At 40.8% G+C, this 25,277-nt stretch overlaps 1 protein-coding gene across 1 annotated transcript in view; it reads left to right on the forward strand.

Annotated features, from left to right (window-relative positions):
- The window catches only part of Hwt (SH2 domain-containing adapter heavyweight), a 180,880-nt gene extending 157,993 nt beyond the window's left edge, over positions 1 to 22,887 (forward strand). Inside the window, exons 5-9 of the mRNA XM_076393224.1 lie at positions 2,149 to 3,062; positions 4,184 to 5,765; positions 21,165 to 21,354; positions 22,047 to 22,166; positions 22,677 to 22,887. Coding sequence (XP_076249339.1) covers positions 2,149 to 3,062; positions 4,184 to 5,765; positions 21,165 to 21,354; positions 22,047 to 22,166; positions 22,677 to 22,866 — 2,996 coding nt within the window. The 3' untranslated portion in view covers positions 22,867 to 22,887. The remainder of the gene's footprint in view (positions 1 to 2,148; positions 3,063 to 4,183; positions 5,766 to 21,164; positions 21,355 to 22,046; positions 22,167 to 22,676) is intronic.
- The last annotated feature ends 2,390 nt before the right edge of the window (positions 22,888 to 25,277 follow it).

The following is a 25,277-nucleotide window of genomic DNA, read 5'->3' on the forward strand; positions in this document are numbered from 1 at the left end:
TAGTAAATATTATTTTGCAATTTATTTTGGTATTCGTCCAATGTTTCATACACGCCTGTGTATATTTTCTGAGGAAATATTACGCGATTGAATTTAATTTCCTTTGTTTCACTTGATACAGTTCCAAATATCAGAGAGTTGGGGACGCATTTCCTTAATATACATATTTGTTTCTCTCCAGATTTCGCCTGGCATCGTTTGTAAAACGAGCGAACGGAGCAGCTGCAGATGCATATTCATGTTTTCTTAGTCGTCTCCAATTTTTGCTCTCCGTGTATTTGCCACCATTTCACTCCTCTGCTTCGTCATACAGCTTTAATGTAACTATTTCAGGCATATTGTGCTAACTGCAAGCCATAGCTCGTAATTGCATTCTTTACTCGTATGGTTATTTTATTGAATAGCACTAATTTGTAATGGTAATGTTTTAGGAGAATTAGTCGCCCTTCATTTAATCTATAATTTTGACTTATGAATTTTTGAATAATATTTGAAAGATTTCCTTGAAAATCTTTTGGTATGTATCAATGGTTATTCCTGAGAAATATTTCCTCAGAACAACAGACACTATTTCCACATCAGTATCATTTCTTTTGTCATATACTTATCGTGCATACGAATTTACGCTGTTGACACGAAAACGTGATGAATGCTTCTGGCGTTCGCCATTTTGACAATGCATCAATCCACCGTAAATATCGAACAGTTAGGGTCTATAAGCTGGGTCGCTGTTTCGAGTTATCGCTGACGTTTCATCTTTCCTAAACACACATAGCTTTATGTATCACGAATTTAATCTTGTGTGCTGAAACTAAAGTACACTGAATATAAAACTGCTGAAAAAATACTACTATAACTTTAACCCATAAATTAACTACCACTCCACCTACTTAGAATATTTTTCTAATTTTATGATGCTAAATGCATCCTCAGAATCACGTTTCTTAATTACGAAACACTTTTATATGCCTCTAATTTTCTTTAATGATTCAAAGCGCTGATCATGACAGAGATCAGACAGGATTTCGATATAATAATTTTTTACTCCCATTCGAGAAGTTTTTCGGTACATCCAGGAAGGCGGTCCCTGTCAGAAGCAGCTTCTGCCGTGGTTTATGGTGTGCCTCTTGCACTTACCGTCCTGGCAAGCAGGAGCGAGGAAGGATTTCACCGGAGCCCTCCGGCCAAGCATAATGCTCCCATTATCTCCAGTCCTTTCTCCTGTGCTGCGTGTCTGCGTTAGGCTGGTTAACGTACCGGGTGTCTGCGTTGTTAAGGACATGTGGTTAGATTTATAATGCGATCGAGAGAGATTATTACACGGCGCGGTGAATTTTAAAGGGAGCATTTTGAAGAAAATAAACCATTGGAATAGAAGTTAAAGCAGTGGCTATTAACTTCTGTAGTCAAAATTATAAATCTGTTAAGGTAGCTACTGCATTAGCAGTTTCAGTTTTCTCATCGATCCAACTGATTTTCTTCAGGATTCACCCGAGATGTTTCTTACAATTTCATAAGCTAGAAGGGGTGGTGTTAGATGCTGCCTAAAGCGAGGTGCGCGTAGAAAATGGGAAGAAAAAAAAAGGGACGTTGCGAGATCGTGTCAGTTGAGCAGGCCAGAAACCATTACGGTAATATCTCGCGGATCGAGGAAGTGATTTTTAAGGAGAGAAGGCTGCCATTTCACGGCAATTTCGTTCTCCCCATAAGCGTTTTTGCTCTCTCGTCCTTCGACGCTTGAGTAGCCGATCCTGGCGTCGTTATGACGGAACGATTATGAAAATTTTGCGTCGTTCTGGTGTTTTCATTCTCGCGCCCGAGTGAGACCCACTAGGATGGATTCTTTTTATGCGTCTGGCACGTCCTCTTCCCTGCCTCGATCTGTGTAGGCTTCTTGAAACCTGGCTTTCATTCAAACACCTGCTAAAGATAATTAACAATCATTCAGAAGTAAAACCCCAAAAATTAAAGGCCCATTTATCTTTATTTCACCCTATTTAAAAAAATTATTACGACCTATGTTATATACTTTACTACCTTTCGTAGTAGTACTCAAAAAAGAAGATTAGTATTTATTATGCGAGTAGAAATTTTGTCTGAAGCTTCGTTGTCATATAATTCATCGCTATGTTACTATATTTGTTGCAGACCCCTCAGCTTCAGGTTCATCCTGCGACGATGACGAGAATGGTCGCCACGTGGACCTCAGAAAGCGCAAGAATAGCCTCTACGCGTCTTCCTCTACTCGTGCTCCTTCAGTAGAGAAGGACAAAGACGTAGCATCGACAGACGGTGCAGTCGTGGACTGCGTCGCTTTGGTGCATCTCACGGATCAGTCTCCAACCGAGTCTAGTCAGCCAGTTCGACACCCATCGCCATACTATTATGGTGACCTGTTCAAGGTACCAGAGCAGCTGAGTAAATCGCAGCCGAATAAATACAGGAAGAGCGTGAGCCTCGACGTGCCAGGTGAACGATCCAGAACGCCTGGCATACCGAAGAGGAACTCGGTGGCAGGTGATGGGGGTTCGTATTCGTCTCAGCAGCAACAGCAGCAGCAACAGTCGTCGCAGCCCCAACATTATCAGAGTCAGGATCTAGTGAGCCCCACGTCGGGGAGCGAGCATGCTGTCCCAGACAGAAACGAGATCCTCTCGTCGTGCATCATCACCGAGTGGGATCATACCCTCATGCCTCCTCATAGGCTGTTGAGCCATGACCTGCCCACCACCGTTTGTACTTGCGTCGCATCGCCAGAAGAGGAGGAGGATGAGCTAGATCAACGACAGCCGCAGTTAACGCGGCACCAAGTGCGCAAGCTACGACGTACGCGGAGGATAGATCCGCAGCCGATACTCGTCGAGGACGAGGACGACGTGGAGGGAGAGGACGAGGGGGAGGAAGAGGAGGAGGAGGAGGACGCGGAGGGGGAGGAAGACGAGGAAGAAATGGCTAGACAACGTCATCTTTACGAGACGGCCTTCGACTGCAAGGTCAACCGCTCCGACGACGACCTCGATGATCTCGACAGGGTCACCAATCATCCGGTGCTGCACTCGCAGGTGGGTGGATCAATTGATTACTTTAGAGATTTCAGGCTCTCACGGTCTGATATTATATAGTTCTTACTACTTCAGTTTTGAGATATAAGGTCGTGTCCTCTTAAAGAAAATTTTCAATTGTTTCATCAGGAGTCAAGTAATACACTGATATTGGATCAGTAAAATTGATTACTTACTTAACACTTAATTGGCATGCTGGAGGTCTCAAAATTTATACTAATTCAAGATTTAATATTTTGTATGTGAATAGCGGTAATCTTATCTTATTATATTATAACATTTATTATAATTTTATTTTACACATAAGGCTGAAAATTATACCCCCCAGTTTCTAATACCTTTCGTTTACCACTTCATAGAGTCTGACTCTTGAACACAAGACAAGTGGTAGGTACACTTGTCAGTGTCTCAACCGCTAAAAGGAAATATCATTGATGAGTCTTGTGGTTCAATTCAGGTTTAAGTGGTTTGCCACTAAAGACACGTTGCAATCAATGCAAACGTCTACAGTCACGTAGTGTTTAATTCGATAGAAGACCTTTGAAGTAGCACTTTCATGCTTTCATTTGAAGATCTTCCACTTGCTGCTACTTTTCGTATTAATTTTAATTTATATGTTTGCAAAAGTTATTTTTAATTGTATATCTTTTCCCAAAAAATTATTTTACAATTATATCAGAATATTACATTACTGAGCTTGCATTTTTATAAATAGCATCTTTTGCCTCAGGGTCGCACGCCAAATATAATCTCGCGTTGCCTCATTTTATGATATTACGGAAGTCAAATCGCTCGGCGCAGGGAGGCGTAAGTTTTAATGAAGAGCAATTAAAGTCTAATACAGCTCAAAATGTAGCGGAATTTCGGTACACAAATTACGTATTTCCTGGTACGGAGCGGAAATTAGACTTTAATTACGATTAAACCGTATAATTTGGCCATCACCTAGTCCTCTGATTACATATTCATTATATATAAGAATATTTTCATATAATAGAAAAGATGACAGTATTATTGATGATTATAATTTACTACTACAACTTTATGCAACGCCCCTCGTAAATATACTTTAACATTCAGAACTACAACTTAATTCACCATCAAATAATACTGTTATACAGATGAGAAGCAGCAGTGCAATACCAGTGAGCAGAACGAGTTCATCGACGGACACGTCGAAGCAACAGCAGCAGCAAGCCCCTTATGCTGGTCAGTCCCACAGCAGCAAGGATCGACGCAAAGTCGTACTTCTCCGCCCAAAAGTGATTCCGAGCCGTCTTCAGCAGCAGCAACAGCAGCAACAATCAGACAATATTTCTACTCTGTCCCAGGATATCGAATCCCTCCAAATAAATTCGAGCGACGAGAAAACCGGCTCGCCGAGATTGCCCGCCAGAGGTTACACTCCGTCGCCGCCATCCACGGCACCGTTGCCAGCCAAGTTCCATGGTAATCGAGACCACTTATTGCTGAACATACGCAGCACACCGAACCTACCCTCTCAGCCAGATCATCCACGCCTAAAGGACTTGAGGCTTCCGGTGAAGTCCTCGCTGAGGGCGAAGGAGTCGCCGCAGAGCAGCGAGGGTAGCATATTGGAGATCAAAAGCAGACCAAAGAATTTTGCTCAAGACAACATGGAATCCCCTCAGGAACGACGCTTTCGCAAGGAGCTGATCCTGGAGTTCAAGGGCAGGCCAAGGGAGGAGCGTCAGCGACCGCGAAGCTTGATCCGCGAGAGCAAGCCCATCATGGAGTTCAAAGGTAGGCCCCACGAGGCTGAGAGCGATGTCCTGAGGCCTCGCAGGGAAGTGGGCTTGCTGGAGTTCAAGTTACGGACCAGCAGGCGCAGGGCAGGATACTCGAGCACAGAAAGCATGGCCACGAGTAGCAGCGGTGGTAGCATGGAGTCCCTCCGTAGCAGCACCAGCGAGGGCAACAGATCCACCAGCAGCTCCGAGAGCCGCCATAGCACCAGCCTGAGCTCTCATAGTTCCGACAGTGGTAGCACTAACTGCTATCATCATCATCACCAGCAGCCCTCGATGACTGGTTTTTTAACCCACCACGCAAATAAGTTACACATTCTTTCGCCCATCTCGGACAAGTCTTCCCAGGAGCCAGCCTCCGAGACCTCTGATAACAATCGCAACAACAATTCTCAGAAAGCCTCGCCTGAGGAGAACGTCATCACTGAGAATAATGTGACTGCGACGAATAACACGAACACGGTCAATACCAACACGAATTCCGTAACCTCGCCCATGGACACGTCGTTTAAGAAGCGACGAGCTCCTCAAAATAAGAATCTTATTAATCTGGCTCTGCAATCCTCGTCGTCGGGGGACGCAGAAATCCAGGGATCGGACAGCGGGATCTCAATCGAGTCGCGTGCTGGAATCAAGTGTAAGCCATTCGGTTTCCACCTGTTGAAGCCGCAACTGGACAACATCAATCTCGTTGACAATGAACCTGAGCTCTCCGATCTGCCCTTCGACATGCCCAAGCTGCGAAGAAGGCGTTTGCTCATGCAACAGGACGCAACTACTTCGGGGAGCGCTACTAGCGTCGACTTAAGAGATCTACCGTTCGACATGCCCAAACTTAGAAGAAGGCTCAGGTGTATGCAGAGCACGGAATCTAGTGGCTCCCAGGCGTCCTCCAGCTTATCTGTGCGCGATGTGGAACCGCCAGCATTGTTTGGTAAGTCTGTGAATTCAGTTGTTGAGAAGAGTAAGATTTAGGAAGGTTGAGGAGATGAAAGATAAAGGGTAAAGTTGAAGTATAGAAGTACTGTGCTCGAGTTTTTCTGAAGTCAATTTTCTGTTTCTTGCCCAATCATAGGAATTAATTGTGCAACGATGAATATATGTTTATATGGGTCTATCTAGAGGATATTATGAAGCTTTTAGAAGCGTGTCCATATAGTGGAACGTTTATAGCATAATATCGTTAACACTTAGTCAGTGCCAAAGTTTTTAAAATTATGTCACTTTTTCATAATGGGTCGTCTAGCCATTAAAACTTCGAAAAGTGTACTTTGGGTACCTCGTGGTAAACTGAGTACTTATCAAGGCAAGGGGACACCGTAATTTGATGCTGATCGTTATGAACCTTCCAGACAGCGGCTAATGTCGTTAAGCTTCACTTAGCGCCTGCATCCCTCTCACGACCAAGTATTTAGCGTTACTAACACATACTTTCCCCTTTGGTGACTTAGATACAAACTTTACATATCTTTTTGGAATCGTGTACATAAGATCCTACTACTCTAAATAGTAAAAAGTCCTCCAAGTTTTAAAATCTTTCTAAATTACACGTAGCATATCCAATTATGCGCCAAAGTTCGTTATCTAAAATTAAAGAATCACCACTTCTTCATTATATCTAAGCAAGAAACATGAACCAGAGACACTATAAACCGAACCTGTACAAACGCAGTGAATCAGTTATGCATTGTTCGCTGCTGCGTAAACATAGATTACACTAACGCGTTCCATAACGCCGCAATGTACTTGAATCCATTATCGTGACTCGCATATGATTCGCTCTCAATGCGTCGAAGCTCTAACAAAACACACCTAGCACTGTTCTCCAAATCAACAAGCATCTCTGCGCAGCTAGCTCCAAACCAATGCATCACAAGAACGGCCAAACGTTCCTTCCTCATCTCGCGTGGGAGAGGAAAATAAAAAAGAAACCCTAATGCCCTCTTAACAGCTTCGTCCGATGAAAGGGACGTGGAGTTAGGGATTTGCGGGAAGTGTCACGCGAAGATTTATGCGTCACCGATCACCGATTGCCCCTAATACTTGAATCTGGCCGCGATTTACGGACTACATCACGAGGCGTTTGGAATTAGTCGGCCGATTAAGCTTTCGACCTCCCCTCTATTCTGTAGTCGTACCAGCTCGACGTTCCATCGTCCGATCTGATGGGAGTTTGAACGCGCACCGTCTATCCCTCGGGGCCTGAAATTGCGAAAGCTCGAACGCGAAAACTCCGAGAGAGCATCGTGTCCACGCCACATTGCCCTACGGGCGAAATCTGCAACGCGTCGACCAAGGGAATGGTAAATATCGATATATAGCGGGATTGGATTCTGGGAAACATATTGCTGTATTATGTGTAGGTATTTCGTTATTAGTATACAGAACGTTAGGAGTGAAAATTCGAGTAAATGGAGCGTGATCAGGGTGCTATTAATGGGAGGTCTAGTAGAATAGTGATATTAAACTTACAAGTAGAGTAAATGTATGTTGTTATTAATTTTGGTGATGGGGATTGTTTAATTTCCTTTGTACATGGTCTGATTTTAAACTATTCGTAAATTTAGGAAGCAAGCTTTGCATTATTTATTATACATATTTTTCTATTCATTTATTTCTAAAGGCAATAAATAATTGTTTTATACCACTTGCAGTGGAATTTGAAAACTGTAGAGGCATGACAGCGAACTCGCGGTCCTGTCAAAGCAAAAGTTCAGTAAATGATTTGTTGGCATTATTCAGAGGGGGTCTCTCGATACCAAATTCAGCTTTCAAAGCGTGAACATCAAGACAGCGGTATCGCGTGACAGCTTCCCGGTTTCGCGATTGATGTTTGTGCAGGAATTGTTTTTTGTACCTAGTTCGCATGTGAAACCGCGTTTTCCATATTTCATTGCCAGATATTGGATACAACGCAACCGATAACGAATAAACTTCCTGACTTCCGATAAACGAACTTTTTCTAGTTCAGTTACGATAGAAAACTGGGCTAACGTTTCCTATGTTCCTTTTGATGATTTGCAAAATTTAAATACTTTGGTGAACTGTATATCTAACACTTCCTCAACCTATGACGTATACAAACTTTTTGAAAAAGGGGTCATTTATTTGCGTAATAGAAAATAGAAGACAAAAGGAAGAGACAATAGAAAAATACAACTAGAAACAGCTTCTACATGTGGTTTATTTAGCTTCTGTAACAGTAATCAATGTAAAATTATATAAAACAGATAATGAATTTTTATTCGAAACACATTGATGATACTGACAAAAGGAGATTTTCTGAAACGATGTCAGAAAATTGTTAAGTGACAAAACTTATATCTAAATCTGTGTATCTTTAGTATATTTAGATACATATATTTTTTGCATTCGTGACCACGTATTCCATCCCTCATTTTCTCCTATATTTCTGTCTATATGTATCGAAATTTAGTTGCTGCCTCAATTCCTATAATATCGTAGTCAGCTGTGTGGAAATCGAGCAGCCGTCATTTTTTCCCCATTTGATGGATGTCGGCCGATTTGGAGCCGTAAATTACATTTCGAAGACCGAGGGTGAGTAGGGGAAGGCGTTAGCACGTGATCGAGAACAGATTCCTGAAAATCTCTGTAGTTTTTCTCCACTGCAAGGTGTTGGCAATTACTTATCGCACGATCGAGAGCATTCTAAGCACGGATGATCGATCGGTGTATATTTGTTTCACGTGTTTGCCGTGTTCAATGAGTTTGCTGATGGATCACCGATCGCGCAAAAACGGCAATTTCTAAGGGTATTAATGACTGAAGGAGTCTGGAAACAATACAAGAAACTGATAGCAGGTCTCAATAAGAAAGGAATTAACGCTGAGGGACGATAGTGTCTCACCTTTCTCATTTAACAGCCTGCTCTTTAAAGGATGTCGTTGACACACCTCTCGAGTGCACTTGTCAGGTCTTCGCCATCGATTTCCTTTATCACCGGGAGCAAATTACAAAACCTAAGGTCCATTGTTGTTCTCTCAGATAGGCGGATTTTCATAATATTCTAATATTTTTTAAATAGAAATTACTTTGGAAACTTCACATTATTCTTCATTAAACGAAAAAGTATTCTCTCTGTATGAGATAATAAAGTTTTCTAGCTGCATCAAATTAACTTTTTAAAATCTCCATAAATAGAAGAGCGGATGTGAATGTGTATTTTGCAACAGTATGGCCTGCAAGTTTAAGTTTTTGTTCTTTTAAATTTTTTCTCTGCCGTTTGAGCCGCCACGACGGACGACTAACCCGGAAGAAGTGTGGGGTATCGTATTGTACCTCGAAACAAAACGTCCGAGCTTTGCGCGTGTCCACAATGCGCGCGAGGGACCAGTGACGCGAATATAGAACGAAGCTTTAAGCTCAAACCACGATACCTTTGTTCGCGTGCACTGTGCACGTGCTGCATTCTGAGGCGTGTGCTTCCTCCTGTATGGACGAAAGTGCAATGATGGGTGTATAGGGTGTCCACGAAGGTTCCAGTTAAATTTATAGTATGGCTTGGAAAGGATTAAGTAACTGAGAGAGATTTATGTGTACCTCTGTCTAAAAGTGCTTTATAAATGGAAAAGCTAAGGTGTAGTATTAGACACGAAGTATACCATAAAAGAAGTTTCTTCACCAAAGGTTTATGAATTATATGTAGTGTATAAAGAAGTATACTGCTCAACTGTGGAGAAAGGCAGTAACTACAGAAAAGTGTGAAATTCAGTTTTTTGGATCTTTGAGTAATTCTGAACGTTTTGTATCTTAATTTAGTGCAAAATAGTGGTAAAATATTTTTAGTAGATACTGCTTTTCTTTATAGTTAGGTAGTACAGTATTATCTTATTTTGTGATCTTATATATTGAAAATAGAATTTTCATTTGTCATCACTTGTTCATTTAAAGTCGCAGTATACATATAAAGAAGTTCTCTTCGATTTGACCTTAATAATATCAGCGTTGATTGCAGCGTTCTCTATTTTAATATAACTGAGGAATAAACGAAACTGTCTATAGTTACAGCAGAACCTCCATCAGTCGCATCTCAATTATGCGCAGTCTCGTTTATTCAAGGCTAGAGCTATTGGGTATGGCGACAGTATCAGTACAGTAGACCATCGATTGAGATTTGAGCTACCTATTATTTAATGGTAGTCTATCGAAGATAATAAAACTAGCTACCAAAAGTATATTTCAAGTTTGAGTTTTATATTAAATCGATTAATCGAGGTCTTACTATATTTAAATTTTTTTAGCAACTCTTAACTACTTGTCTTTTGTGGAATAATTGTATAAGCTTAGTCCATAGTGCAAATTCTAAAATAATATGAACCCCCAACTTTGTAGTGTAACACAGGAAAAAGATAAAAATCGATTTCCCTCAGCATCCTTTGACCGTAACCTTTCTGGACACTCTGTATACACAGACAAACTCTGTATACACAGACAGATGCACTTCGTGACCGTAGACTGTCACCCGGCACGATACCAGAACCATATTGGAAATATCGGAAATATTACGCCCTACTTGCGATCTCCCTGTGGATCGGCTCTTATAAACGTCAATGGCGACCCTTTCGTTAAGCGGCTGCTGTCAAAGATGCACTTTTTGCGACGAACAAAAATAGCTGGTATTGAATCAATGAACGATCCTCGCGTTGCATCGACTATTGAGTAACTCGTTCCGCGATTCCCAACAGAGTCGGTTACGTAACATATGGAGGAACTCGATGCAGAAGACGTTGCACCAGTCATCCATGTTAGTGAAATCTAAAAGGCTAGCTGAGATTTATTATGAATATGTTTATTAATTAAACGAATATCAGAGTATAATTAGAAATATAAATTACGTCTTTAATTCATGAGTCTTTCAGTATCTTGATTTACCTGAAATGCCACTAACTTCAAAAGAAATTAAAAATCTAAGATTATCCACGCGTTTCGTACGAGTTGATGCATAAAAGTCTCGAATACTTGTATATTAAATATATCGGCGTAACTGCAGTCAGGTGGATTAGTTACGTAATCAAGTGCACTAACAGCGCGAAGCGTTAATTTTAATTAATGGAGACTCTGATGTTCGAGTATCTCGTGCATTCCAGGCAAAGGGTGTACAGACAAACGCAACGTTTGTAAAGCCACGCTTACAAGGTGATGGTGTCGTGATTGCAAACCGGATCCGTTTGCGTTTTAGGAGTAACAGCGTATCGACGTCAAACGTTCCATTCTCAGGCTTTGATATTCCCCGCATTCTGTACGATAAAGCTGAACGCGGACGTTGCGAAATTTTGCGCACACAATTCCCCTTTGAACGCCTCGTCGAACCTGCTTTCAATCGTGTTACAATTAATCGATAATTTCAGTGGTTCGTTGGCATGTCTCTTGTAATATTAAATTATTAACTGCTTTAACTGAATCATAGTTTCGAGAGTATTATTGACGAGATTACAAATAATACTAATTTGATATTAATTCTGAATAATTACAGTACCATCAAGCAAAAGAGAAATTAATATTTTTAGAATAAGGAGAAGTTGTAGTTTTAGAAGAGGAAAGAAATTGTGCGTTTCTATAATTTTAATTAATTTCAGTTTTTCAGAAAGTTGAAGGTTCACCGTTCAAGTAATTGAGATTACGCGCATTTATGCAGTTGCTTAATAAGCTTTAAGGTGGAGCAAGCTATATCCTTCATTTACCTCGGTACGTTTCATTTCGGTGCAATGAAAGGTCAAGCTCAGCTCTTGAACGTCAGAACGAGGTCTGAATTAAACCGAAAACTTCGAAGCCCACGTAACTTAATATCCGCGCACCCGTATCTGGAATCTGGCCTCACGGCTTCGTGAATCCTACCATTTTGCATAGCTGGATAGATAAGGTATTTGAATTATGCGACTGAGGAAATAATTAGGATCTCAGCGTGTCTAAGAGGGTGTTTTCTTTTTGCTACACAATTTACTGTTCTACGTTTGCATAGTATCCTAAGTACTATGATTTATTACACCATATTTTACGTATCTTGTCATGTCAAGAAATTATACTTTTGTGTGAAAAAAGAACGAAGAAGCCTTTTTAAATTTATATAATATTTGAAGTTTGAGACATAAATGAATTAATCAGCTGAAATTGTATAGAAAATTAAAAGAGACTTATGAATATTCTACAAATTTCCATTTTCAAATTTTCGAATTTTCGAATTTTCAAATTTTCAAATTTTCAAATCTTTAAATTTTTAAATTTTCATATTTTCAAATTTTCAAATCTTTAAATTTTCGAATTTTCCACTTATCAAATGTGACAGTTAAATTAGTTTCCATACACAATTGCAACGTTCAGAAACAACTTTTATCTACCATTCTCGATGAAGATCATAAAAGATCAGATTTCAGTATTCAATATTCTCCACATAAAGTGAGAACCGTTCGTCGACTGCCATGTTTCCGTGAGGTGCCCTCTTCCATCGCGAGACGTTAATGGAATCAATAAATACGTCTCCGCGAAGGGAGTGTATATCTCCGCTGGCACTCGCGTTATGGTGTCGCGCTTTCCAACAAACGTAGTCATACTTAACTGTTACGACATTGTAAATCTCGCTGGCGAGCAGTGTAATCCGTGATTTTAGCATCGATGCCGGTGGAATTGATATTCGCTATCGTCCTGGGTACGATCTATCTTTCGCGTCTGGGCCATTTAACGGGCACCGAGGCCGACGGTGGTCGTTAACGGGCCGAACGGTGAAAAGAAAAACGCCCACCTCGCCGTATCTCCCTTCTCTCGGTTCGCTAGCCACGGGAGAAAAAATTCTGGAGCGGCTGAGAAGAGGGTAAGGCAGACTTTTGCTGCTTCTATTTGAATTACTCCCGCTTTTCGGCCGTTTCCTTTTGTGTTCCGATGACGGTGGCCCCCGAGGATCGCTGGATAAGGGAATTATCGATCCTTCCTCTGCCTTCGAGAAGTATTCTAATGCCTGCAAATCGAGCATGTGTATCTTGTATCTGTATTGTGTATGAGACAGGAGAAATAATTAGAGTGTCCCTCGTGGTGAAGGAAATTTCTTTCAGCTCTGAGGATTGTGTGCACTGGTTCTGAGAAGAATGTAGATCTCTGGGAAGATGTGCGGAGAAGACTTTAAAGCGTGAGGAGGTATACATAAATTGAAGCTGATTTCGTGTTGTTCCTTGATGCATTATTGTGATAAAGCGTTTACTGTGGCTCGTGTAATAACATCCAGAGATATAGAGAGATAAATGTGTAGACGTAGTTGAGGGATTTCTTTCTGAATGTAGTCTTCCTGTGTCCATTTTCAATCTAACGCTGCAGAAGCTGTAGCTTCTTTTTTGCCTTGCGGACAGAGCACGTTCAATTTACCTTCCGTTTTTATTTCGACGAGCATTTTCCATGTGTGGTGGTTAATCGTTTGGTACGAGTCCAAGGCGCCATTACAGGGACATCGTTTGCTGATCGCGATTACGAAAGTTGTTTAATTTCTTTTTAGAATGCTTCATTCTATCAGTCCATTAGAGTTTTAAATTCGTTTAGAGAAATTGTCAACGTTAGATTTAGTTCAAACATGGAAGGAAAGAAATTATTTAGAGAATTTTAATGCCTGATTATTTAGAATCATTTTTCTGCTAATCGTGATGTCTTTATGTTCATTGGCACTACTTCAAAAATTCCTGGTTAATTTATTTGACTGATTTATTGATTACGTTATTTCGGGATAATTCGGAACATGTCGAAGACTTCTTCGCTTAAATATTGCAGTCTTCTTGTGAGCTTTGCCAAAGAATAAATGAAACAGAAGACACCACGATATTTTTATTACTCCCACGTTCTAATACGATCCTCTACATAATAAAACTGAACGCAGAAATTGTTCTCGATCTGTAAGCCTTTTATGATATTATCGAGAGAATGCAATTTACGTCTGATCGAACTCTTTCAGATGGCCCATCGTTTTCTGGCAATTCCCTTATCAGACAGTAACATTTTGGTATGCGTCCAAAGTGGCTCGTAGAATTTTATAAACCCTGACCATCTAACGTACCTGGTCAAGCGACTACGTAACATGTCTCGAGTTCCGTACTTGAAGACTATATTTCCTAAAATTCGATTTTCTTAGCATGAAGCAAAGTACCATGATAAAAAAGTGTTTACACCCTTACCAATATTTCGTGTTCCTTCATAAACTCTGATATTTTCTATTTTTCCATGTATCCAAACGTCTCAAATTCACGCAAGCAACAAATTATTGTATTTTATTAGAAACTACACGAAACTGCGAAGTGTTGCAAGACACGAAATACTAATACTCCTGTCACCTTGCAACATTTAAATAAATGCACGAGACGAGACATGCTTCCGCGCTTCCAACCAAAAAGCATATTCAAAACTGCCGACGACGGCTCCAGCTCCCCCTCCACTCTGTGGAAAAAAATAAAGAGAAAAAAGCGAAACCGTCGTATCCCCGCACATCCCGCGACATTCCAGCCAGCATTCGCAAGTAGCAGACCCGCGAGACGAATTAAATTTAGCGAACGAAACTCGAGCGGAGGGCGTAACTAGATTCCACGCCAGTGACATATTCCCAGGCAGCAGAAAAACAGAATTTTTGTCTGTCTGGTCATGGAAACTGGTCACGTATGGTTTACTCGGTGTCGGCAATTGCGACATGTTCCGCGTGTTCGGCTGGCTGTCGTTAAACCGTTTTGGTGACGGTCCAAAAAGACGCCGCGTCGCGACGCAAAGGCCCAAGCAGAGGCTCTAATTCCCGACGACAGATTTTTAACGAATGGCAACGTTTTACCCACTAATTGTCACGGTCGACGAAATCCCTAAGTGGCAATGGAGCCTTACGTTAAACTCGGCCCAATGCTCGCTACCGTCCTCCCGTAACCCAGTTTCCCTTTACTCGCGCCCAGATGCTCCGTTTTCGCGCGGTTTTACCACGCCACTCCTTTCCCTCTGTCATACTTCGCTCGTCCAATTAATTCGCCACGGTATTGCAATCGCGTTGCTCAGAGCCTGCGGTGCCATTAATTTCGAGCGGCGTGTCTTTAAAAGCTTGCACGTTCGGCTCGCTGAAATCGACCAGAGGCTCGTTAGATGCCCCTCGAGCTGCAGCTGGATGCAGGAATCAAATGACGATCGCGCGTCGAGACCAAGTGGTTTGTAACTGTGTCAAAAGATCGGTCTTTAGGTGACTGGAAGAAATGTGAAACGCGTCGTTTGCATTCAGCTCTGAAAAGGATAGATTGATATAAAACTTCGAATTTCACATTTTACAATTTTGTAATTGTAAAATTGTTATTTCTTCAGACTTTCAGGGTTTGAGATCTCGAATTTTCGCAGACTCTTGACATCAATATTTTTTATTCCTTAAGCGACTTTAAGTCTGATTTTAAGATTCTTATTTTCCTAGGATGACCACACGTATAGCTATACTACTTGAAGCATGTCCTGCTAAGGATGAGGTTATACTACTTATTAAGTGCCCGATCATGTGTCAAATTTTCAAGCTACCACAGTTTTCAATTTCTAATTCTTATATACTTTAAATTTCATTGTTATAATATAGTATAAATATATTATAGAATATATTACAGTATTTGATCGTTCATACACATCCAAAATTTAACTAACATATTTTCCCTAACCATATTATATACATCTCTCTTAAAAACAAGAACAATCGTTTCTTTAAACAACGTCACTATTCCCTCGTAACGAACATATTGAATTCCCATTCGGCAAATAAAGACCACTGACGTTGGATATCGATACCTACGTAATCTTCCAAGGATCCCTGGTACGATTCTCGAGCAAATTGCACAGCCGATCCGTCGATGAGAGCGACGTGCACGCCCACGGTAGTTCATATTTCATGAGGATCGAGCCGTATCGAGCATTCGAGGCAGGTTCGAAGTGTTTGTTACCGCGCCGATAAGGGCTTGCCGCGACTTGGGGGAGCGAAGAAGCCGGTGGGGTTTGTGTAACTGCAACATCTGTTGGCGGAGATCTTAAGGTCTATCCCCCGCGTTGGTATCCCGCATCTGTTGTTCGGACATTTCGACACATTTCGCGAGCTTTCCGTGCTGGGAAAGAGGGAGACCGAAAGCAGCGTGCACTGAAAAGATTCGGAGTTCTAAAGAGATGTGGATGATGGGCGAAGTTGCGATCTCACCGTGACTCGTAACACGTGAAGGGATTTGCGCGTTATTTGTCAAACTTGCGATTCCATGGATCTTGTAGAGATGATGAAAAATAGATGTCCATTGAACACGATAGCTACAAAATGGATGTGTCACTGATTATTCGATTCTAAATTTTATTAGGATAAGAAAAATGAATTACTTTTGAAGTTAGTATCTCTTTAATGTTGGTTTCTGGATAGATATTTAAAAAATTTATAGAAACTAATATGTACTTCAAACTTACCTAGGTATATTTTTAACGTAATTGTTAATACAATATTAATTATATAGTCAACCCTCCTGTATCGCGATTAATTCGTACCATATCATAAGAAACTAAGAATTACTGTAAATTAGAATAATTCGAACCATGATGATGATGATGTACGTGCATGAAAAGAGGGGAATTCCCCATTAATTTTCACCGTCAAAGTGTACATATTATAGAGACAGCACGTTTTAAGAATACCGTGTTATATGAAAACTCCGTTTTGAGAGTACCGTGTTACAGGAGGGTTTACTGTATTTTTAACATAATACGAGTTTCACGTATGCATATTTTCAAGGAGGTCCTGCTTTCAACCCATCGTGTCACTTGAAAAGTGTGGTAAAACAGTGAAACGAAGGGGAAGAATAAATTCTTTATGACGATAGAGATATAAGAACTTTCTTATATGTCCGTTTGAAGGGTGAAAATTTCAGTCCGCCAGCAAGTATAATTTTCGATCACGAGCTTCGCGTAGTTCTCCAACATCTGCTTGCAACTTCGATCTTTTACGTTGGGGGAGATCGTAGTAGGGCTCGACTGACTCATGAAATATTTTCGCCAAGTACTTCTACGTGAAACGCCTTAGTCTTTCCTTCTGTCTGATGGGTGAATATTTTTCCTCCTACATTTCCATATTCAAGTGAAACTATTGCTTGACTTAACATTTCCAACATCAATATAACGTACATTCCTAATATTAGTATTGTTTATTTTATCTGATGTGTATTAAAATGCCGTTTTTAGGAATACAAAAAAGTGATCACAATTCTTCGTCATTAGTAAGTCAAGGACTCACTTAACACCTGTAATTCGTTCAGCTCCTCAACATTTAAGACAGTCTTAATAATATTTCACTATAAGACAGTTTAAATACTTGGAATAACATCCCTCACCGCGACCAGATTTATAAATCTTTATTTAGAGCGTTCGCTACAGAAACCAAGAATGTCTCCGTGTCTCAGGAGACGACTTTTACGTATCGAGAATGCTGTTCGAAGAGAAAAAGAGTAGAACGCCTACCGTCGAAACGAAAAGGAAAGTCATTTCGCTCGTATAGGAACTTAGGAGAAGCCTGGCACAGAAGTCTCAAGGGAAATTCTTCGTCGTGAAGGAACAGCCGGAAATCTGGCTATGCTCTAGCTTCGATTGCATGTGTATGGTATCAGGAAGGAAGGAGAGGAGACTTTTAATTCCCCGTGAAAATCAGGACGTACGGCCGAGAAAGTCGAGGCTGGTGTGATTTTCGTGGGCGCGAAGTCAAACAACCCGCGTCGACGACTCGTATTTATTGCGGCAACGAGAAATCGAGGGTGAGACTCACTGCGGAGATTTACGAGGACGAAGAATTTACTGCGGTGGGGACGTGGTCGCGTCACAACTCGTCTAGAAGGAATCGTTCTGTCGGTAGCGTCGAATTTTGGTGGTCATTAAAGCACGAATTTGCTGAACACAGTTTTGGGGAAGTTGTTTGAATAGTAGAGTTTGGCAAGTGGATATCTCCAAAACAAATTGTTGGAAATTTTAATCCTTAATATGGTGAGGTTGTAGTCTGTCAACTGTATCAATTTTTTATGATCGACATGAAAGATGTTCAAATACATTAAAATACAAATAATTTAGAAAATTCAATACGAGTATCTAATATTAACACAATATTAGTTAAACATTAATTACAGCTATTGACACGTAATAGAGACCTTTTTTAATTATCGAATATTTCTTACAAAACAAATTTAAATATTTCCTATAGTACTCATAATTTTTAATTCTAATTTTCACATTAATCACATTAATACATAAGGTATTTATAAGCTACGTCAAACTTCCTCGCAAGATCCCATAAACGTTGCCACACTATTTCAGAAACTCCCCCCGTAATTCCGAAGTCAAAGTGCTTTCTGTTCACTCAACGCAGCCCAAAGAACATCCACGAAGTGTTCACAGAAAAGGCACCCCATTTCATTCTCGATCGAAATTTGCCAGCCCCTTCCCCGCGGTAACAAGTTTCCAAAGTCGGCTGTTTCGTGCCATAGATTCGCGACACACTCTCATATACAAACGCCACAGTAACGTAGATGCTTATTCGCATACTGGAGTCGTCTTAGCTCGCTTCCCACGAACGCCGTGCGTCTTCTCCGCTGGCATTTCCCATGGGACGGCTCCGATGGCGAGGCACCGTGAGGAAGAAATTGATTGAGACGTATCTCCGTCTGAGACGGATATTAAAACAGTCTGCAGAGGAAACGAGAAAATAAGTGCGCTGGTGTCAAGAGGAGAATTTCCTGCGGAGGAGCATTAACACAAAAGAAAACACGCTCGCGTGTGCGCCAGAGTTGGAGAAAAGAGAGAAGAACCCACCCCTGTTTGGCCATGTAGAGACGGGAAGTGGAAGCTCGGACAGATAAATCGAGCCGACCGGATACCAGGATTAAATTTAATAATACAGATACAGCCAATCTCGAGGAGTAGCGGTTGCTTGCCTTCTCGTCGTTAATGTTTAACTATGCTTGAAACGCGTGCCGCGTCAGATGAACCGAAAGAGAGCGTGGATACGACCTTTCGAGAGATCCTTCGTCGCTGCGCGTGTAGCAGTGGGAATTTTACCATCGTTTACTGTGCTAGGGTATTCGACAGATATTGTTCGTGTACGAGTGATAGAATGAATAACTAAAGAGAGTTTTATATATATATTTTTACGTGAATGTTGCTAAATTTTTTTATTCAAAAATGCATTCTATTTTTGAGACAAGTTTTTGAGGCTTGTAATATTTAGAACTTCAATCCTTGCATGAATCACTTTTCAAGTATATTTTATACTACTTTTTTCTCACTTGTACCACTTTACAGAACTAGCAATGAGTAAGTACCACTTTACAGAACTAGCACTGAGGTGGCTTGCTTCAGTCTGAACACTCTCTATGATAATGTTAATAGCAACTTATAGTACTGCCAACAATCTCTAATTCCAATTAATGGAGAATATTTCATGTTTCTTTTTTTAACGTAAATATGAACTAAATTTTCTCTGTTACAAAGTATATTAAAATACGAAATACTTATATTAAAAACTACAGTTCTCATTGTTCTCAATTACAATACTTGTTCTATCAAGTCTGAACGATTTCAGTGATCTTAAATCCTGAAGTACATAGACTCATACATAATGTATAAAGTACATGCTTCCAAGCGAACGCGTGAAACATTCTGAACGTATTAGCCTCGAGAAGACCTAACGCGGTGTTACACCTGTCAGAGCAATTTCGTCGTACCTGGATCATGCAACCTTCCAAAAGTCGGCCGCTAAGAGATTGCGCCCAACAAATGAAATTATACCGCGGCCGCAGAGGCACTTTCTTGAGCGGCGGACCCTACCGTCGATTATCATTCGCGAAGTTTCACGAGGGTGTAATAATATTGACGCTCACGCTTGATGGCTGCCTTGAAGAATTTACTTAGCGAAATTTAGAAATTTTTTAGGAACGACTAAAGTGGGGAAGATGTTTCCAGCCCTTCAGAAATGAAATTTACTGGCAGGTTGTATAATAGCTTCGAAAATAATTCCTCAAATAGCCTCTGTATCAAAGATCTTGAGGATTCAGTGACATATAGTGACTCTGAAAAAGATGGTTAATCGTAAAGCCCATGTTAAGTACAGAAATTCCTAAAATTTAAATTTTTATTGAAGAAAATTTTTAATTGAAATAGTTCGTAGATTGTATCGGGATGAGACTCCAACTTTACTTCACAAACTCATCTACCTGTATGTTAAGATTCTCTGAAGGAAGTGTAATTTCCTCCTCATCGAATTTCCTCTAGGTCTCCCGAGAGTAGCGGCATCTTTAATAATCGTGATATCTTGCATTTTAAGTAGAGATTCCTCTTTCATCCGCGCACCAGGAGTAAAACAGGCGTAGCTTGTTGTCTCTTGTTCCTAGGGCCATATTGTGTACGAGAAAACAATGCTCGTAATTTCCGTACGAATCTTGAGTGGCGGCGGGGGTGAAAACTTTGAAGAGTCGATAGAGCTGCTCCCCGACGGAGTGTAGGAGGTGGAAGAAGAAAAATTCGAGGAAGGAATTTCGATTGTATTGTTTCTGCTAAGTGAAAGCTCTCAGCCTATCCTTGGACGAGTACGAGACGTTCTATTATCCATAGCTCGACAAAGCCACGTCCAAAGTCACGGTCGATTGTCCCCTGTTGAGAAAATATTTCTTGTCAGGTATTATCCAGTCGTTCCTTCGAGAGCACGATTATTGGTGACACATTTACCCAGCATCTAGAAGTACATTTTTCTTATATTTAAAAGTGTAAGTACTTCGGTACACAAACCCCACCCTTGGTCAGAATATTATTTTTCATCTAATTAACTCACTAATTTTCTTTCCAACATGAAAGGAACCTCGTAATTACTAAAGTACCAAAAAGTAGAATAACTGTTTATACGAACGTTCTCTATTACTTGCCTGTAAATTTCGTTTCTTGATTTTCGAAGTTACATCTAACATGCTTTGATACCATTTCCTACGTCATCAAAAACACTGTCCTAACTTCAGCTGTAAAGAAAAAGCCCATCCTCTCTACATCCATACTAGAAATGTTCACCGCAGGTCAGTCTCGATCAATTTTCCCTCATAATTATGTCATCTATGTCATCACGATGGAAACTGTCACCGTGCATCAAGGACGCAATCGCTGTCGCCGTGAATCTTATCAGCGTGAGATCCGATTTGTTCCAATTAGAGGGAGGAGGTTTGCCCATAAAATCTGCGACACGGGGACGTTCCTTTGCGTCTCGACGCATATACGAGTATAATCGATGTTTACCCCCGGGGAATTTCACGGCGTCTAACTGTCGCGTGACTCATTTCAGGCGGCGGTCTGGCGCGTCCGAAGATGACGCTGAATCTGGACGCTGGTAACGGGACGAACGGCGGTGGGAACAGTGGTCAACTCGCGCTGAAGAAACCCGGTGGTCTGAGCCTAGGATTGCCACTGGAGATTAGCACGACCCGTGGTTCCGCTGATCTGGTTGACGTCGACCTTCCTCTCGAGAGACAAGGGTACGTCCTTCGAATTTATTAGTTTGCGCAACGCGCTGTCGTGGTCAGAGGTTGCTCACGATACCAGGACCTCCATAGTTCTTGTATTAATCAAATGGAAAAGTTGCTTACAAAGTACCTTTTCTGTTTGATTGCTTGGAAAATATAAGGTTTTTTTATGATGCGTAGATTTGAGGAAACTGAGTTTCATGGAAGGAAATGGTGAAAAGTATTTATATTGGAATGTATTTTAATATAATGTGCAATATATTTTTTGTATAAAGTATAATATCACCATACATGCTATGAATATTGAAACTCAATTAAAAAGATTATGGAGTAGCTGTTGATCCATTAGGTGTTAGATAGAGTATGCAGGTAATCAGTATAAGCAGTGTGGTAATTGCTTATTAACAAAGAGGATTAGATGGTTTCGCATGCGGTGTAAGATAAGCCTTTGAACGCTAACACTGACATGGGTTATAATTTTGATAATTATTAGTGACTAAGCTAATAGGTTAAATATTCTCTTTTACTTGAAAAAATAATAAAGTATCTAATATGTATATAGTAATTTGGGTTCCATTTTATTTGTTGATAATTTTTTATCTTTTCCTTTTAATGATGATTCAGAAAGTATTCTAATTCTTGTTATAGAATTATTTATTATTGCGTTGCAAAGATATTGAATATTTGCATGCTTCAATTTTCAGATGGTACCACGGATCCATTACGAGAATCGAGGCGGAAGCTGTCCTACGACTTCTCAGAGAGGGAAGTTATTTGGTGAGGAACAGCGAATCGACCAAACAAGATTATTCCTTGTCACTGAAGTAAGTTATGCTTTCAGTTCGCAACCTTGATACTTGGCATCGTGCATATTCTTCCATGTCCCTCTCCTACCAAGTTTTATGATAGATGGAATTCCACGATGAATACACAAGCTTATATTAATCCTCTACTAAAGCTTAAGAACATTAATAAACAATTTTTATTTTCCTTTTAGACTTCATTAATTTCACTTTATTATTAATTCCAAAATTCAAAATTAAACATCTAAAAAATTTTATATCTTTAAATTCGAATTTTCATATGTAAACTATTCTTCTAATTTTCATCCCACAGAAACTTTTACCTCGATAATTATGATTTTATTTTCAGCACTTCGTTTTTGATTACACTTTACTTATTTTTAGTTTCCCCACAAATTCTGCAGTATTTCAAGGTCCCTGTCAAGCACCTCAGACGTTCTCCTGCCAGAATAGCAACCTTACACTGTCAGTTGATCCTGTTCCAACTAACAGTTCCAAGCCCATAAACGGATTCTCATTTTCAATTTCCAGAAGCGCTCGCGGTTTCATGCACATGCGAATACAGAAGAACGAGGAGCTGAACGCGTACATCCTGGGCCAGTTCAGCAAACCGTTCGACAGTATACCGGAAATGGTTCGCCACTTCAGCGTGAACCGGCTCCCGATACGCGGTGCCGAGCACATGTGTCTTCTGCATCCGGTCATAGCTCAGCTTTTGTAGCGCATCTATCGTAGCGCCGTTTAAAGGCGCTTCTACTTTTTGATATCCCGTTTATTCCGCGTACAATGAAGCCTGACCGAGCGGCTCGAAAATTTTCGATACGGCTCGATGCTTGGTAACAGATGGAACGATAGAATCGTGGCGCATGGGAAACTATAATTTAAGGTACCGAGCGTGTTTGCAATGTCCACCGTACTTCCATCAGATCTCCATTTTTTCGTCCCGCAGTTTGCGAGACCGTCTGAAACTTATTGAGCTTCCGTGAAACGTCGAGGGAATGAGGAAGAGTGGAGGAACGAGCCAGCGATCGCGAATAATACACAGTACAAAACGTAATCAGCGAAAAAGTTTCTGTAGGCTTAAAACTAGCGACCTCGAGAATACTCTTGTTCGTTTGCTTAGTCCCTTACGATCGCATCGATACCTGTGCATCAGTAAATAGACGTCTATTAGTCGCGAGAGTAATAATTGGTCTAGAATGGCGGATCGGTAGTTCAAAACAGATATCTAGAGACCGAATGACGCGTGTGTTTACGCATCTGCTTCGTCTTCCCCAAAACCATAGCGTAAACCTATCGTTTAGCTGAAACGCGTACCTTACTTTCGCGAAGTAGACTTAGGGTTTCATTCCTTACACTCGACGAGTCTGTAAAATGGCTCTACGAAAGGACTGCAAGAAAGGCAAAGAAGCGAGCATGTGGTCGCAGAGATGGAGAAGATAATTGCGAGGAGCATTTCAGAGAGCTTGTATACTTCCAAAGAGATCTCAAAGCGCGCGAGGAGGTAACGTGTAAGGGATTGAATATAAGGGTTGTTTGGCGGTCGAGGGGTGAATCCTTTCCTCTGGAGGACAGGATTTGCCGAAGCGCCGCACGAGCTTTACAAAATGGTTGTTCCTTGGGCCCATGGTGCCAGCCACGGGCTTCGTGTAAGAAACTATCAATGGGATCAGAGTCGCTGTCTTACGAGCTGGTAATCTAGCGATACGTGAGATGTAATACGTACTTAGATTTAAATACCCGCGTAGTCGGCCAGCGTGGCCACTACGACAGAGCTAGAAGCCAAAGAAGAGCTAAGTCTTGTGTTTTTGTTCGTGCGAGGAAGAGTGCGAGAAGAGCGAAGAAAAGGATTCGATGCTGCGCGATAGCCGCGGTTACAATGCCAAACTTTATTGCTAAAAATGCTCGTGTAATCGTTTAGCCAGGGTTTAGTTGTTCGTCGTCGTTGATAAGCGATTAGGCTCAGACAGGTATGTTGATCGACAGTTACTTTACGTTGAGAATGAAAGAAATGCGAGGGGGATGTTCTTTGATCCCTGGGCTGACCAGTTGAAGAGACAAGCTGGCGTGCAGAGGGTATTCGAATTGGAGGGACGATTGAGGTCAGCCGATCCGAGTCATCGATGGCTCGTCAGCCGAGTCATCCGTCCGACAGTCTCTTATTTTTGGGAGATTTTTGCGAGAGGAGGCAACCGATACATATTTTTTCATGTGATATCAATTTGTTACAGAGATAGCCTAGTTTTACCTGTGATCTGTTACTTAGTTCCCTTTATCCATGTCTGTTGGTCGCTGTGTGCAATATTCTCGTACGTAACGATTATGGTAACGATAATAATACTAATACTACTATTAATAATAATAATGGATACTAATAATATAGTGATTAGTCGTAACGGTAACTTTTAAGTCGCTATTACATTAATTATCGGATAGCCAGCAACGACGCGTGATTAGGCGCGATACGAGAGACGTCCGTGGTGTTACAATAATTATTTCGAGGTAAGGATTTCGATTCGCGGCAGTTGTGGGGAAATTTACTTTGTATCGCATTACGATCACACGTTACCGACGATCTAACTCGCGACATCGATTGGCGAACCTTTGGATGTTCACACGCGTAGCGAGTGCCACGGAAACAAAGTAGAGTATGTCTTGTTTGGCTGTCATGGATTCGTACTATTCGTTGGTCCATATTTAATTGAGATCGTACGCGAACGTGATACTAGTCATAATGTATAAATATTTTTATTTTATTACGTCAATTTCGAGCGATTTTTCAATGTTATATTCGGCACTCTCTACTCGTTCTCCCTCGTTTAGGTTGAGCGTAATACCTACACATGCACATACACGTCACACATACATTCACACACACACATTCACACACTGCATACCCATGAAACACACACGTACACCGTACTTTAAGCTGCCAGTATTATTAACTGTAATCGATAATGCATATCCATGTTAATGTTTAAGACATTATATTGTCCCCCTCCTAATGAATGATTATAAAAAATGTAATCTATATATATACACACACACATATATATATATATATATTTATTTGACATTATATTTATTGCATTGTGTCGTTGAGCCAATGATCTTGCGTGATGGTTCCATGTA

The sequence above is a fragment of the Calliopsis andreniformis genome, chromosome 3 (assembly GCF_051401765.1).
Source record: "Calliopsis andreniformis isolate RMS-2024a chromosome 3, iyCalAndr_principal, whole genome shotgun sequence".
NCBI classification, from domain to species: Eukaryota; Metazoa; Arthropoda; class Insecta; order Hymenoptera; family Andrenidae; genus Calliopsis; species Calliopsis andreniformis.